At 57.0% G+C, this 13,977-nt stretch overlaps 2 protein-coding genes across 2 annotated transcripts; one reads left to right on the top strand and one right to left on the bottom strand.

Annotated features, from left to right (window-relative positions):
• Nucleotides 1-1,164: 1,164 nt before the first annotated feature.
• Nucleotides 1,165-7,432, bottom strand: pde1a (phosphodiesterase 1A, calmodulin-dependent). Its single transcript, XM_061287361.1, has 16 exons — nt 6,107-7,432; nt 5,093-5,119; nt 4,769-4,888; nt 4,500-4,682; nt 4,061-4,127; nt 3,855-3,971; nt 3,508-3,648; nt 3,343-3,443; nt 3,114-3,239; nt 2,915-3,016; nt 2,693-2,813; nt 2,534-2,615; nt 2,287-2,407; nt 2,030-2,226; nt 1,662-1,835; nt 1,165-1,543 (listed from the first exon to the last, which is right to left on the bottom strand). The coding sequence occupies exons 1-16, from the start codon at nt 6,667-6,669 to the stop codon at nt 1,506-1,508; spliced, it is 2,280 nt and encodes a 759-aa protein (XP_061143345.1). The 5' UTR covers nt 6,670-7,432; the 3' UTR covers nt 1,165-1,505.
• A 3,369-nt stretch (nt 7,433-10,801) lies between these two features.
• On the top strand, nt 10,802-13,857 carry frzb (frizzled related protein). The gene is made up of 8 exons (XM_061287362.1): nt 10,802-11,241; nt 11,857-12,105; nt 12,329-12,364; nt 12,451-12,507; nt 12,578-12,643; nt 12,784-12,991; nt 13,079-13,142; nt 13,294-13,857. The coding sequence occupies exons 1-8, from the start codon at nt 11,046-11,048 to the stop codon at nt 13,351-13,353; spliced, it is 936 nt and encodes a 311-aa protein (XP_061143346.1). The 5' UTR covers nt 10,802-11,045; the 3' UTR covers nt 13,354-13,857.
• Nucleotides 13,858-13,977: the final 120 nt, after the last annotated feature.

The following is a 13,977-nucleotide window of genomic DNA, read 5'->3' as shown; positions in this document are numbered from 1 at the left end:
CTGATGTCACCCGGTAAGGGAGGAGGGGCTGAGGCCCTTCGAGGAGGAGGAGGAGGAGGAGGAGGAGGGGCGCGCGAGGCTGCCCGCAGGACGTCATCGGCACCGCCGCACGTAGAAAATGTGAAATGGTGTCGAAATGGGACATGAAACCATTTGGTTGTGATGTCCTCAAAAGCAGTCGCAGCAGCAATCGCAAACTTGACACACGCCTCCACTTATTTGCCAAGCGAGCAACCCGGTTCGGTTCGGGGTCCTTGGACCTGTATCCTCCGTGGAGCGCGTCGAGCGTGGCCCATTTGGACGGGCTTGTTGCCAATTTGGTTGCTAGGGCAATAAGACGCGTTCACAATCCTCTCGGGAGGGATTCTTCGTTTTCCTCGTTTGCAGGCGTCGGTCGTCACGGTAACGGGAAGCAGCCATCTTTTTCTTTTTCAAAGGAGGGGGGAGGGCTCACAATGACGCGCATCTTGTTGTTGTTGTTGGCGGCGTCGCCGCCGCTTCCAGCTGCGCGCAAAGAAAGACAGGAAGCGTCCGAAACAAAAGAGGTTCGGAACGACACTTCCCGGTTCGGCCCGTACTATCCGTCAGAAAAGCTTCAAAAATGCTGATTGCAGATGCTTCTCCTTCTACTCGAGAAAAAAAAGGGAGACTCCTTGAGAGGCTCAAATGTGAACAGTAAAATGCTTGTCGATTGATTTGATGAACACGTCATGATGATTTCTTGCGCCTCTCAACTAAGGCAAAACAATTGCTTTTGCTTTGAGCACATGAAAATGACTTCACAAGTGGCAAGAAAATCGGAATTTTTCAATCACCACAAGCAACAAACGATGTGCCTGCAATCCAACACGACACCGTGATTTCACTGACCGAGCGTCCACAAGTCGAGAGAGAGAGAGAGAGAGAGAGAGAGAGAGAGAGAGAGAGAGAGAGAGAGAGAGAGAGAGAGAGAGAGAGAGAGAGAGAGAGAGAGAGAGGCGGAGTCTTTCGGGGGATTGACGCCCGTGGTGGTTTGGCATGTAGGCGCTCTACTGGCACCTGGTGGTCACTAACGCTGGTACAACTTTGCCTTGTGTGCGGAAGCGTTGGGAGTGTCACGACGTTTGCGCCATCTAATGAAGTGTCAGCTTGGCGGATGAGTGACGTCACGACCTTGTGAATCCGTTGAGAATGTTTATTTTGGTTGAACCTCAAAACATCTGTACTGCGCACGCACACACATACACACACACACTGCTCACTTCATTGGCTTCAAAGTGTTTTTGAGAGGGTTGCCATGGCGATGCAATGATTGACAAAGATCCAAACAACACCGTCACGGCTCACTCATGCTAAGCTAGCTAGATAGCTAGCTGGATGGGCTAAATGCCTGCCGAGCATCCGACGTGGCGTCAAACGCATGGTTTGCGCAAGGAGCCGGGCGGTGCGAGGCCTTCAAGGAAAATAGAAGTTCCAAAGGTCCTTGACGCCTTACAATGTGTCGCCGTGGGCCAGACGTCCGGCTTTCAGGCACTTTCCTGGTCCTCCTCTCCTGGCCCCGCCCCTGCAGCAGTCGTTATGACATCACGTCAGACAGTCGGTGTGTCCGTCCCTGTTTAACTTACTCGATGCGCACGTGTGTATCGTGCGTGCGTGCAGGCAAGCAAGCGCGCGTGCTCTACCGTTGCGTCTGGAGTGGTCTTCAGATTGGACGTCGGATGACTTGTGCTCATGGTCGTCGTGGTTACGCGTTTCATCCGCCGGGCGGCGGGGCGAGCCCTGCGATTGGTCGTTTGAGCAGCTTCTGTTCTTGGACTCCGCCTCCTCTTGACCTTCTTGCTTCTTATCGGCCAATTCTGTCCACCCAACGAGAAGACACTTGAGCTTCAATTTGGATGGCATGTGTGTGCGACAGCGTATCGATGGGTGTGTGTGCCGGTGTGTTATTGAGCCCGCCTACGTGCGTGCGCACGTGTGTGTGCTCAAGTTGACGTCGGAAGCGTGGAGGATTCCTACGTGTAAATGACGCTCATGCCGGGCGTACGCGTACCGTCCACGGAGAGCTCCTTCCACCTGTCCTTGTTCCTGCCGATGACATCGCTCAGGTGCTTCCTGAGCGCAGGCAGGTCAATGGCGCTCAGGGAAAAGTCCGTCTGGCGGTCATCGCGGCTGCCGTGGCGACCGCCGCTGCCGCCGCCGCCGCGTCTCTGGACGGACTCCACGGTGCCCGAGCCGCTGCCTGTCAGGCTGGACAGAAGCGCACGTCAGCGGTCGGGAACATGGCCTGCGGCGAGGGCGAGGCTGCACCTGGGCCGTCGGTTTCCCGTCTCGCAGGCCTTCCTCTCCTCGTCTATCAGGGGGCCCATCACCTTCTCCGTCACGTCCACCAGGACGCCGAACGTCGGCTCCACGATGAAGTCGATAAAACCTGAGCGTCAATCCATTGGGTTAGCGTGGCCGGTCAGAGGAAAACGGCCAGACCATGCCTGTCTGCATGAGTGAGCGAGCGAGCGAGCGAGCGAGTGCGTGCTCGCTGGCTCGCTCACTTTCTTACCGATCTGCGACTGAGCAATCATGGTGGCCTTGCGGTCACAAAGAGGAGAAAAGGGAAGTCCCAGTTCCACTTCTTTGTCGCCCTGCCACACAAAACACCTGCTCAGGATGCGTGGCTGCCTCGGCCTCTGCGTGCGCCTGCGCCTGCGCCTGCGCCGACCTGTCTAAAGAATTCCTCCATGAGGCTGTGCGTCCAGCGGTAGTGCAGCGGCCAGCCTTTGGCGGGGTGGCTGATGTCGGCGGCGTGCAGCATCAGCGACAAGACCTTCACCTTGTCCACGCTGCGCGCACACACACACACACACACACACACACAGAGCAATGGGCTTGATTTGCTCGGCCGCCGGCTGGCTGGTTCGCTACATGGCCAGTGCGGTCGCACCTGTGCGACTGCGCAAGGGTGTTCCGCATGGTCTTGATCTGCTGGAAGTGACACGACATGTCCGTCGACATCACCATCTCGATGACCAGCGCGCGAAGCTCCCTGCGCGCCACACGCGCGCGATACGGTCGGTACGCGTTGGTGCGCTATTGTGTTGCACGCTAACCAACACCGCAGGCACGCATGCACGTAAGCTCACCTCCAGTCGTCCTTGTTGAGGTTGACCAGGATGTTGGTGTCCTCCTCCGCCATCAGCCTGTAAGCGGCGCTCACGTGATGGTTCTCCAGAACCGAACGGTCGTTGTACAAGATGGCCACCTCCGACCTGGGCGCGCGCACGCACGCACGCACACACACACACGCCGGCTCGCGTGGCCACAAAAGACGACAAAAGACGAGCGCGCGCGGGCAGAATGGGGCCGGCGTACCTGGTGTGTATGTGGAAGTTGTTTGTGGTTCCCGTGTGCTCAAAGTCGTGAATGGCTGCTGCAAAAACCATGGCCAGGATTTCCAGCTCGCTCAGCCAGTGCTACACACACAGGACAGTCAATGGAGGTCATGCGTGAGTGTGTGTGAGTGTGTGTGTGTGTTACCATGGTTCCAGTGTGCAGCATGAGGAAGTGCGCCGTCTGCGTGACATCGGCGGCGTGGACCAGGTTGTGGTAGGGGTTCTTGTGTTTGCTGTAGCCGTTCTCTAGAGCCTCCACAAACTGAACCAGCGCCGGCACCGGAATCTGGAGCACACGCAAATGTGACTACGCGGCCGCCGCCGTCGCCTCGCTCGCTCGTGAGAAAAAACTTTTGAAAGAAAGCAAACAATTGCATCCATTCTCTCTTCTGTTTATGAGCCGAGGTCAGCAAGCTCGCTCGCTCGCTCGCTCGCTCTCTCGCTCGCTCGGCACACTCCACGCACTCCACGCACAAAGACGCACGCGTGTACCCTGAACCTGTTGATGAGGTCATAGCGCGTCAGGAGCTCGTAGACCAGAAACTTGAGGGCGTGCTCGCCCGTGCCCTCGTGAAGCAAAAACACGTCGAAGGACCACTGGTCCACCTTCTACCAAAACAAAAATAGAGAGATGGCGTCAGGTCATGATCCCAGTACCACAAATCCGATTCTCAATTTGAAAAGGTCATCTTTGTTACTTTGAGAGCGGCGATGGCCGTGGGCGGGTACGTCAGGCCGGCCATATTGGACGTCCGTCGATACATCCTGGAGTGGAACGCGCAAAGAAGAAAACCATGCGGTGCCGCGCCATTGTCGGTTGCCACGGCAACCGGGCTGCAAACATACTGCACGTTTCACGCGTCATTACACAGCGAGCGCCTTCCTTCCTTCCTTCCTTCCTTCCTTCCTTCCTTCCTTCCTTCCTTCCTTCCTTCCTTCCTTCCTTCCTTCCTTCCTTCCTTCCTTCCTTCCTTCCTTCCTTCCTTCCTTTCTTCCTTCCTTCCTTCCTTCCTTCCCTCCTTCCTTCCTTCCTTCCTTCCTTCCTTCCTTCCTTCCTTCCTTCCTTCCTTCCTTCCTTCCTTCCTTCCTTCCTTCCTTCCTTCCTTCCTTCCTTCCTTCCTTCAGATGCTAACTAACCTCTCGACGAAGATCCCGGCCTGCACGGCGTGCACGATGCTCCTGAAGCGCGGCTTCTCCTCGGGGCGGCGCTTGGCTACGCCCATCTTGCGGCTGAAGGTGCACGCCAGCCAATCGCGGACCTCCCTGGGCACCGACTCGGACGGCAGCTCGCTCAGATCGTCCTCGGGGTCCAGCAGACGTCTGGCGGCCGGCGAGAGCGCGCGTGAGAAACGTGCCGCCGGTCGCTCAGGCGCGAGCGAGCCGGCCGGCCGGCCGGGGATTCTGACTTGGTCTCGTCGGCGTAGACGGCGTCCAGCATGGCGGCGGCCATCTGCAGGTTCCGGCGCAGCTCGGCGAGGTCCAGAGCGCCGCCGCCGCCGTCCAAAACCGCCATGGCCGCTTTCAGCCTGCAAAGAAAAGCAAAGTGTGCGCTCAGCCCAATTTTAAAGCGGCGCGCGCACGTTGGAGCGCCCAGAGGGTCGGTCGGCGGCTTTGGCCCGTCGCAAAGGCGTCGCGCCGTTGTCACGGTGACAGAGCTGGATGGAATCTGCTTGAGTTTCCATGGCAACAAGGAGACATTTCCAAAGTGAAAAGGAGCAACCATTTCTTACCTCTGTGATGTGCTTTTGTATTTCTGCCTGTGAAGACAAACAAAAGAAATGCTGCGCGTGAGCCGGGCCTGGATATGGATGGACCTGCCGACCAAACAATCATTTGCTTGCCACAAGACGAGCGCCATCACGCGTGGACCGTTCAAAAGGCACGGGGCGGGCCGGGGACGCCAATCGGCGCATCGCACGACTCTTGAAATAGTTTCCATTCTGTGTTTCCTTCGAAGCGGCCGACTTCTGCGGCACGTTTGAAAGAAGAAAAAAAAAAAGTGAGAGACGCTTGAAACAAATGCGTCTCCCTCACTGTTTGTTTCTCACACGTTGATGTGAGCCAGTCACCATGTGTGCGCGCACGTGTGCGTGCGTGCGTGCGTGCGTGCGTGCGTGCGTGCAGCGAGAACGGGCGTCCTCAGCCTGTTGCATCTGTTTGTTTCATGAATGTCCAAAAAAAGACGACAAGATGGCCACCGCACGGCAGGTGCGCCGAGCAGGATGCACCAACATGGCCACCGCCGATGACCTCATCACTAACGCTGACCTTAGGCATGACGTGGAGCTCCCCGATGTTGGTTAGCTTTGTTCTGCTAAGCTGCCCCTGTCCTGTCCTGTCCTGTCCTGTACTGTCCTGTGTCTTGTCTAGCTGGCCCCGCCTGCCTGGCTGCCTGCCTGCCTGCCTGCCTGCCTGCCTGCCTGCCTGCCTGCCTGCCTGCGTGGCTGCCTGCGTGGCTGCCTGCGTGGCTGCCTGCCTGGCTGCCTGCCTGCCTGCCTGCCTGCCTACTTACCTACCTAGCAGAAAGCGTAACTGCAGCTCTACCTAATCCTTCCTGGATCTGCTCTGAATCTTGGACCTCAGTTGTAGTCGCTGGTGTCACAAATGTCTCCCGCATAACTTTGTCTTTTGCGTGTAGCACCTGCGCTCGCTCGCTGGCTCGCTGGCTCGCTCGGCTGCCACGGCAAGCGCGCGGCCAGCTATGACATCACGGCGTGACATCATCAGTCCCGCTCTTTACTTACATTCCTCTGAGGCGAGCGAGAACCTGACTGTTGTGGTTTTGCTCCAGAGGGTCCACAAAGCCCCGCTCCTCGTCCATCGGTTGCTCCTCTTCCTCCGCCGTCGCGTTCCTTTGCTCTTCCTCCTGCGGCGGCATTTGTTGCTGCTGCTGCTGCTGCTCCTCTTCCTCCTCATTCTCCTGCATCTCGTCCGTGTGCTGCTCTCCTTCCAGCTCTCCCTCCTGCGGCATCTCCTTGAGCCCCCGCCTCTCCTCATGCTCTTGCCCCTGTGGCTCCATGCTGTGAGCCTCCTCCTGTTGCACCTCCTCCTGCGCCAGCGCCTTTATTTCTTGCGCCTCTTCTCCTTCAGCCTCCACCTGCGCCTCCTCATTTTGCTCCAGCTGCTCCTCTGGCTGCACATCTTCCGCGCCCAGAGCCCGTCGGCCCTCCTCTCCGACTCGCCGGTGCTCCTCTCGGACGCCTTCCTCCTCGGTGGGTTGCGAGCGCTCCTGCCAGTCCTCCTCGGCTTTCATCTCCTCTTCCTTCGGCGGCGGCGGCAGGGCCTCCTCTTGGCCTTGGGCGTTCATGCGGGTGTGCGGGAGGAGGCGTAGAAGGAGGAGGAAGGGGAGTCCAGGAAGGAACGTCGGAAGTTCATCAACTTCCTGTCAGGGGGCGGATGGACAGACGGACGGACGGACGGACGGACGGACGGATCGCCACGACAACAAGGAGGCGTCAAAGTTGACGGGCGGAAAGAAAGGAGGAGGGATCGGTGAGAAGAACCAGGAGCTGCGGACTTCGCACTGGTCTGGACGCACCCAAGTGTCGGACTCCTCGTCCAGGAACGTGTCGCCGTGGCAACGCGGGCGGGAAGCGCACGGTGGTGAGGACGGACAACAAGAGAGAGAGAGAGGAGAGAAGAGAGAGGAGAGGGAGGAGAGAGAGCGTGAGGGGGTGGGCGGCAGTGGAGCGCGGTGGACGGCGTTACTATGGCAACGCCAAAGCGGCCGGTTGCTAAGAGTGATGGAATCCTGCAGTCACTGTGGCATGCACTTGTCCTTCTTTCAGCTCTCCAACGTCCTTTCCTTCTTTTCTTTCTTCTTCTCACTTGTTCCTGCCTGCTTCCAGCCCTCCTTCAGTTCCTTTTCTCTTCCTGCACCTCGCCAAACTTCCTCCTGACCTGAGCTGACCTGAGCTGACCTGAGCTGAACTGACTCGGTCTTTCCAGCCTGCGTCCTCATCTGCTCCCTTTCCTCCCATATTTCACATGCACTCGCCCCTTTTGTTGCTTGCATCCTTCTCTCTCTCTCTCTCTCTCTCTCTCTCTCTCTCTCTCTCTCTCTCTCTCTCTCTCTCTCTCTCTCTCTCTCTCTCTCTCTCTCTCTCTCGCTCTCACTCACACCCTAACCCTAACCCGCCCCGCCCCGACCCGACCCGACCCGACCCGACCCGCCCCGTCCCGTCCCGTCCTGTCCACTTCCTGATTGCGTGCCTAAAGTGCTCTTTTTTTCTCGGCTTGGCGCCTCCTCGTGAAGCTCCCGTGGTGGCCCTTTCCATCCTTTCTTTCGAGGTTTGAGAAGCTGGCGGCGCGCGGCGTAGGCACCTTGTCTGGAACTTTTTCTCTGCGCTGTGATTGGCTGGCGCCGCATGGCCCCGCCTCCTCGCACCGCGCCTGCTCTTCCGCTCGCGTCCGTGCCCTCCCATTGGCCGGAGAAGGTCACCTGCCGGAGACCAGGTGTTTTTGAGCGAAACGGTCAAAGTTGAAATGAAGAAAAAGGAAGCGTGCTGGCAATAATTAAGCCTATTCTGAGACTTCTTTTCATTGACAATACTGGCACTTATTTTACGAGCATATCTACTTTTTGGGGGGAATGCTTTCATTGATATTCTTTGCTGACATTTCTTTTTTTTTTTCTTCCAATTTGGATTCCACAGCTATCCTCAATGATGTCCTTTTCTGTTTTAGTGTGTAAGGAATCGTCGTGGCAACAGCACGATGGCTCGGCCAGGCCGTTGATGACGCGTTAATTGCTGCTCTCCAATCAAGATTAGGTTCATTACGCTTCAGTCTGCGCGCGGGCTAATTACGCTTCAGTCTGCGCGCGGGCGGGGCGGGGCGGGGCGGACTGCTCAAAGACGCACTTTGTGTGCACTTTGTGTTTGTTTATCGCGTCTACATTAAGCTCATTCAAAAAAGATGGACGGACGGACGGACGGACGGACGGACGGACGGGGAGGGGTCTAAAAATCGGCGACCACACACGCGTTTAGGACGTGCACAAGCATCGAAGCCCGACAGGAGGCGCTATGATGAGATCTGACCTGTGCCGGGTGCAGCGGGGGCGGCCGTGACGTGCGTCTCGGGGTCCAGGCCGGAGCAGAAGGATCCCATGGTCGAGCGGAGGTCAAGGTGGCGGCATATGCCGTCGAGACGCTTTAACGCTCGCTCCGAGCGTCACCGACGTTGTAGGACCTCAGTCGACCGAGAGGAGGAGGAGGAGGAAGAAGAAGAGAAAAGGGAGGGGGGCGTACTTGGGGCCATATTATGGGATGTGCTGCCAACAGGCACTTGGTAATCACGACAACAACGGAAAGACATGTCTGGAAATGTCTAGAGCTCATGACATATGCAAGCATCATTTGGAGTTTCAACTTGCCGACACTTAGCGTTGAAATCAGCTCACTTGCGTTCAGTCAAACTCATTACATTTTGTGTTGGCTCAATGGAATCAAATGAACATTTCATTCAATTGGATTGAATTTGAGTTCAGATCCAGATATATGTTCAGAGATTATTTTACAATATATTTCATTGGATTTTTGCGTAGGCCCTATTGAATGTGAACACATCATTTAACGTTTCAATTTTGGACACAGTTTATTTGATTTTCAATCTTTTCTTTTTTAAATCCAGGAGAATAGACTGATGGCATCAGCTTGAATTTGGCATTCGGCCAATATTGCGCATGAATATATGGATGGATGGATGAATGAATGAATCGACAGCAGGTTAAAGACATTGCAGATCCCGCTGTGCCGCTCCATGCCCTGGAACATGACCAAGATGCCCAACCATCTGCACCACAGCACGCAGGACAACGCCGTGCTCGCCATCGAACAGTTCGAGGGACTGCCGGCTCAGGCCACCGGAGCTTTGGGATTCGGCTGAGAGTTCTCCTCGGTACTTGTCCGCGGTCCCGTTTGTGCCTCCGGCCGGGAGTGACACCCGACGCCGCCGACACAAATGACACATCAACCCGAGAGAGAGACTGGGCCTGCTCAGGTATTCCTTCAACTCAAATTGAACTTGACAATCTTGGTCATGAGATGAACTCATGACGTTGGAAAAGCAAAATCAAGGCAAAATATGAAATGTGAAACGGATGCCAGGTCGCGACAGAGAGTCACGGTCCGATTCTCGGTTCGAAAAATAAAAGGTGAAAATAGATAAAAACATGCACGGATGGTGAGTGTCCACTGGAGGGCGCCACATCCTCACATTCTGACGAGAAACAAACGCAGACGAAAATGACCACGGCACGTGAACTGAGCTGAAGGCAGGCAGGCAGGCAGGCAGCCAGACAGACAGCCACGCACGCACGCACGCCTGGAGCCGGCCGGATTCGTCTTGATGGCAATGTCGTGGTTGGCCGCTTGGGGTCACTTTGTCATATTCCGGTCCTCAAGATTGTGTCCCAATCCGGTGCAATTGCGTCACAGCCCGTGTGCGTCCGTCCCCACCATGTCATTGTTCCGGACGAGGACGCGTTGCGACGTCACATTTTGCAGGGCACTCGTTCGCACGCTGGTTTATAAACTGCGCCACATTTGCACCGCCTTTGTGTTCCTTGCTTGTCGGAGCGGCCTCTCGTGCGCGCGCACTGGCAGCTGCGCTCATGTTTGCGTTGGGAAACTTTCCGCTTATTTCCAAGAAGGAAAGCAACTTCAATTGGACCTTGCCACGTCCTCGGCGGGCACACATGGTCATAGTCATCTCAGCCACCCAAGTTGCGGACTTGCATGGTCCGAGGCGGAGAAGGCCGACCATGTTGCTCAAATCCGCAAGAGGAAAAGCCAAAAGAAGGCATGAAGGAAGGAAGGAAGGAAGGACGCAAGGCAAGGCGCAAAAAGGGCTGACGGCTGGCTGGCTGGCTGGCTCCCTTCTGCGTGTTGACGCACGAGTCCCAAAACCCAGCGTGCATGTGCGCCCGTGTGTGCGTTGGCACAAAGTCAAGCCAAACACAAGCCGCTGCCGCAACATCTGCCAAGCATTACCACGCGCGCACTCTGCACTCGGCGAGAAGACAAACAGAGCGCATGCAGGCGTTGACGCGCCGGGCTTCCTTCAACTCTAAGGATGAGGCATGCATGCCAGCAAGGTGGCAAGTGCGCTTCTCTCGACCGGGACACTTTGGGCCACTTCCAAATTGCTCCAATAAAACAACTCGTGTCACACTTCCGTCAGTCGGTGCGCTCGCTTCCCGCGTTTGATGGCACGGCCTTGGCTTTGCGCAATCGGAAGATTGCGTTGCTGTGCCTGCGAGTGATCATTTGGATCAATTGGTGTCGCGCGCCGCTTACAGTAGGTAATCAATGACGTGACCAGTTTCATCGTCGGGGGGAGGAGGAGGAGGAGGAGGAGGAGAGGAGAGGGGAGGAAGGAAGGAGTTAGGGACATGTAGCGCTGCAGAGGGACAAGCGAGAGGAAAGCAGTAGGGAAGGAAGAGGGCAGAGGTGAATGAGGGAGGAGGAAGAGGAGGGCTGAGGAGGAGTCGTGCGCGCCCCTCCCTCCCTGGCTTGTATCCTGGGTGTGAGCAGACTGGCCGTCATTACAACAGGCAGCGAGCGGATAGTCGAGGACAAACTTGAGCTTGAGCTTGAGCAGCAGCAACAGCACCACCAGCAACAGCAACAGGAGCCACTTGGCAGTCCCGAATCCCGAGTGAGTCGGCGCTTTCCGGCCATGTTGGCCTTGTTGGCGGCACTGGCTGCCTGCTGCGCGCTGTGCCCGGCGCCGGCGGGAGCGGCGGCCTGCGAGCTGGTGCGGATCCCGCTGTGCCGCTCCATGCCCTGGAACATGACCAAGATGCCCAACCATCTGCACCACAGCACGCAGGACAACGCCGTGCTCGCCATCGAACAGTTCGAGGGACTGCTGGGTCAGTACGCCGCGCTGCGCCTCGCTGACACTTTTCACTGTCCGCTTGAGGACGCATGCTTTCATTTGCAACGTCCACCTTCTAATGGTTGTCATCCTGGACCGCCTGTGCCTGCGCGCTTTCCGACGGTCACGCCCACGGCGCAAAGCCACCCTTCTTGGGCTTCCTTTCTCAGCATTGGCCAGCCTCCACCTCAACTTGTCCTCTTTTTGTCCTGGTTGCGGCCCGACGATACCATGTGGCCTGCTTTTGTGCGCTGGCGATTAGCCCGCCCGCTCGCCGGCACGTTTGCCATGCACATTCCTGCGCTGCGCAAACACCGTCTTGTGTGGGTCCAAGCGTGGACGGCGCCAGCGCTTTCTCAACTCAGACTCAGCGGCCCGTCTTGGAGCGACTTCAAAGAGCCACAGAATATTTGGTTTGGTCACGTTGCTGGCTTTGAGCACGCATGCACAGAGCGCTCGCTCGCTCGCTTGCGTCCGTCCGGATGCGGTCACTTCCACTTCCACTTCACGTTGCATGTTGGTTCACAAGTCTCAGCAGGACACGTGAACACAAATGGAGGCGCAAGACACGTAGAAAGACGTAGTGAAAGGTGGTACTTCCCTCCTGCAGGGACGGGCTGCAGCGCCGACCTGCTCTTCTTCCTGTGCGCCATGTACGCGCCCATCTGCACCATCGACTTCCAGCACGAGCCCATCAAGCCGTGCAAGGCGGTGTGCGAGCGCGCCCGGCGCGGCTGCGAGCCCGTCATGCGCCGCTACAACCACAGCTGGCCCGACAGCCTCCACTGCGGCGAGCTGCCCCTCTACGACCGCGGCGTCTGCATCTCGCCCGAGGCCATCGTCAAGGCCGACGCCGCCGGTCGGTACCGCCGCCCTCGAGTCGCAAAGACAAATAGAACATTCCAATGATTTGGACTAATAAAGGCATGGACGTTGACATTTCCGTCAATGGAAAGCAACAAGAGAGAATGAGCAGCGCAAGTTCCCCCCAAAGCAAGTGCAAATGGGGATCGAGCCAAAGATTGCTGGTAATCAAAAAGCCATTTCATTCTTGCCAATTTGAAAGCTTTGTGTGTTTGCAGACCCGTCGACCCAGGAAGCGGGCCGCTGCAGCCCAGGTCGCTTCAACAGCCGCCGCCGCCGCCAAACGACTAACTTTGCTATGCCATGGCATCGCAAAATCAATTGTTGCTGTGATTGACAGAGTCCAGTCCCGACTTCCCCTTGGATGCCAACAACCTTCACTGCAGGGACGCCGCCGGTAAGATCACGCATTTGGGGGGACGGACGGGCGTCCCGGATAACGGCCGCTCACTCTCCCGCGCCTTTAGATCGCTGCAAATGCAAGACAGTCAAGATGGGTCTGAAAAGCTACCTGAAGAACAACTACAACTACGGTGAGTACATTTGCAGCCCGCGCTGACCACTATTTGCTGGACCGAGGCCGTCATTCCGAGCGAGCGAGCGCGCGCGCTTGTGTGTGTGCGTGTGTGTGCGTGCATGTGTGGGTGGGTGCATGCGTGCGTCACGGTGGCAGTGATCCGCGCGCGCGTGCGTGAGGTGCGCGCACGCGGCATGGAGCCGGCGGCGGCGGTGGTGGAAGTTCGCGAGGTCCTCAAGTCTTCGCTGGTACGCATCCCGCGAGACACGCTGAGCCTTCACTACACGTCGTCGTGCCAGTGTCCGCCCCTCACGGCCGGAGACGAGTACCTCATCATGGGCTACGAGAACGAAGAGACGTCCAGGTGGGTGCACGCGCGCCTGGCTTGCGCGCCGCGTTTGACAACGGCGCGGCTCACGCGCTGAGGTGGGGGGCGGGGCCCGCATTGCAGGTTGCTGCTGATTGACGGCTCCGTGGCGCAGAAGTGGAAGGACAAGATGGGACGCAAAGTCAAGGTATATGCGCTATACGTGCAAAGACAAAGGCTTCAACAAGCTGTGTACTATTTGTCCGGAGAATCTCCAACCCCACAATCGTTCACGATCGATCTACCTTCCTTAATGGCTGCTCATCTTTGTGTGTGTGTGTGTGTGTGTGTGTGTGTAGCGTTGGGATCAGATCCTGCAGGGAAAAGCCAGAGCGGCTCAGCGCAGGAACCGCCACTGAGAGGAGAGCAACGCTGCGTGCGCGCGTGCGTGCATGTACGCGTGCGCGACTGTGTGCGTGTGCCTGCGTCCGTGCGTGCGTGCGTGCGTGCGTCTATATTGCACTAGCACAGGTTGCTGAATGTACTTCACTTATCTTTGCACATTTTCTTTGGGTGGGTGTGTGTGCGTGTGTGTGCGTGCGTGCGTGCGAGGCTTCTTACCCTGGATCTTTTTTTCTCGTCTGTGCCTTCTCACAAATGTTGTCGTGCTAAAAACAGAGCAAGAGAGCAAAGCCATGGGTTGAATCCTTCTTTGGCAGCCTGAACAATATGACACAACAACAACAACAACAACAACAACACCACCACCACCACCACTACACACCTGGGCACGTTTCTCCTTTGTTTCCGAAACCGAAGAACCGCCCGCCGCTGCTCTTAAATTTCGCAAGACGATCGATGAGACGGAAGACCCAATGAAGATAAAACCTTAAAAAGAAAATAAAAAAAGCTTTTGTTTGGAATGGCTGTCAGTTCCCATGCACGATTGCATTTGCCACCAATGTGGCGGATACCAAATGGGTTCGCGCTGCTCGGTCGCATATGTCGTTTGGGAAGCGCAAACGGCTGTGACGAACGAGGCC

This window comes from Syngnathus typhle, linkage group LG9, assembly GCF_033458585.1.
Source record: "Syngnathus typhle isolate RoL2023-S1 ecotype Sweden linkage group LG9, RoL_Styp_1.0, whole genome shotgun sequence".
In the NCBI taxonomy this organism is placed as follows: domain Eukaryota; kingdom Metazoa; phylum Chordata; class Actinopteri; order Syngnathiformes; family Syngnathidae; genus Syngnathus; species Syngnathus typhle.
This window is presented reverse-complemented; position numbering and strand designations above follow the sequence as displayed.

Coding starts and splice junctions, on each gene's coding strand:
- frzb (XM_061287362.1), top strand. CDS start 11,046: ATGTTGGCCTTGTTGGCGGCACTGGCTGCCTGCTGCGCGCTGTGCCCG. Junction 11,242..11,856: donor ACAGTTCGAGGGACTGCTGG/GTCAGTACGCCG, acceptor TCCCTCCTGCAG/GGACGGGCTGCAGCGCCGAC. Junction 12,644..12,783: donor GAAGAACAACTACAACTACG/GTGAGTACATTT, acceptor TCACGGTGGCAG/TGATCCGCGCGCGCGTGCGT.
- pde1a (XM_061287361.1), bottom strand. CDS start 6,669: ATGAACGCCCAAGGCCAAGAGGAGGCCCTGCCGCCGCCGCCGAAGGAA. Junction 4,889..5,092: donor TACAAAAGCACATCACAGAG/GTAAGAAATGGT, acceptor TTTTCTTTGCAG/GCTGAAAGCGGCCATGGCGG. Junction 1,836..2,029: donor GAAGGAGCTCTCCGTGGACG/GTACGCGTACGC, acceptor TTGGGTGGACAG/AATTGGCCGATAAGAAGCAA.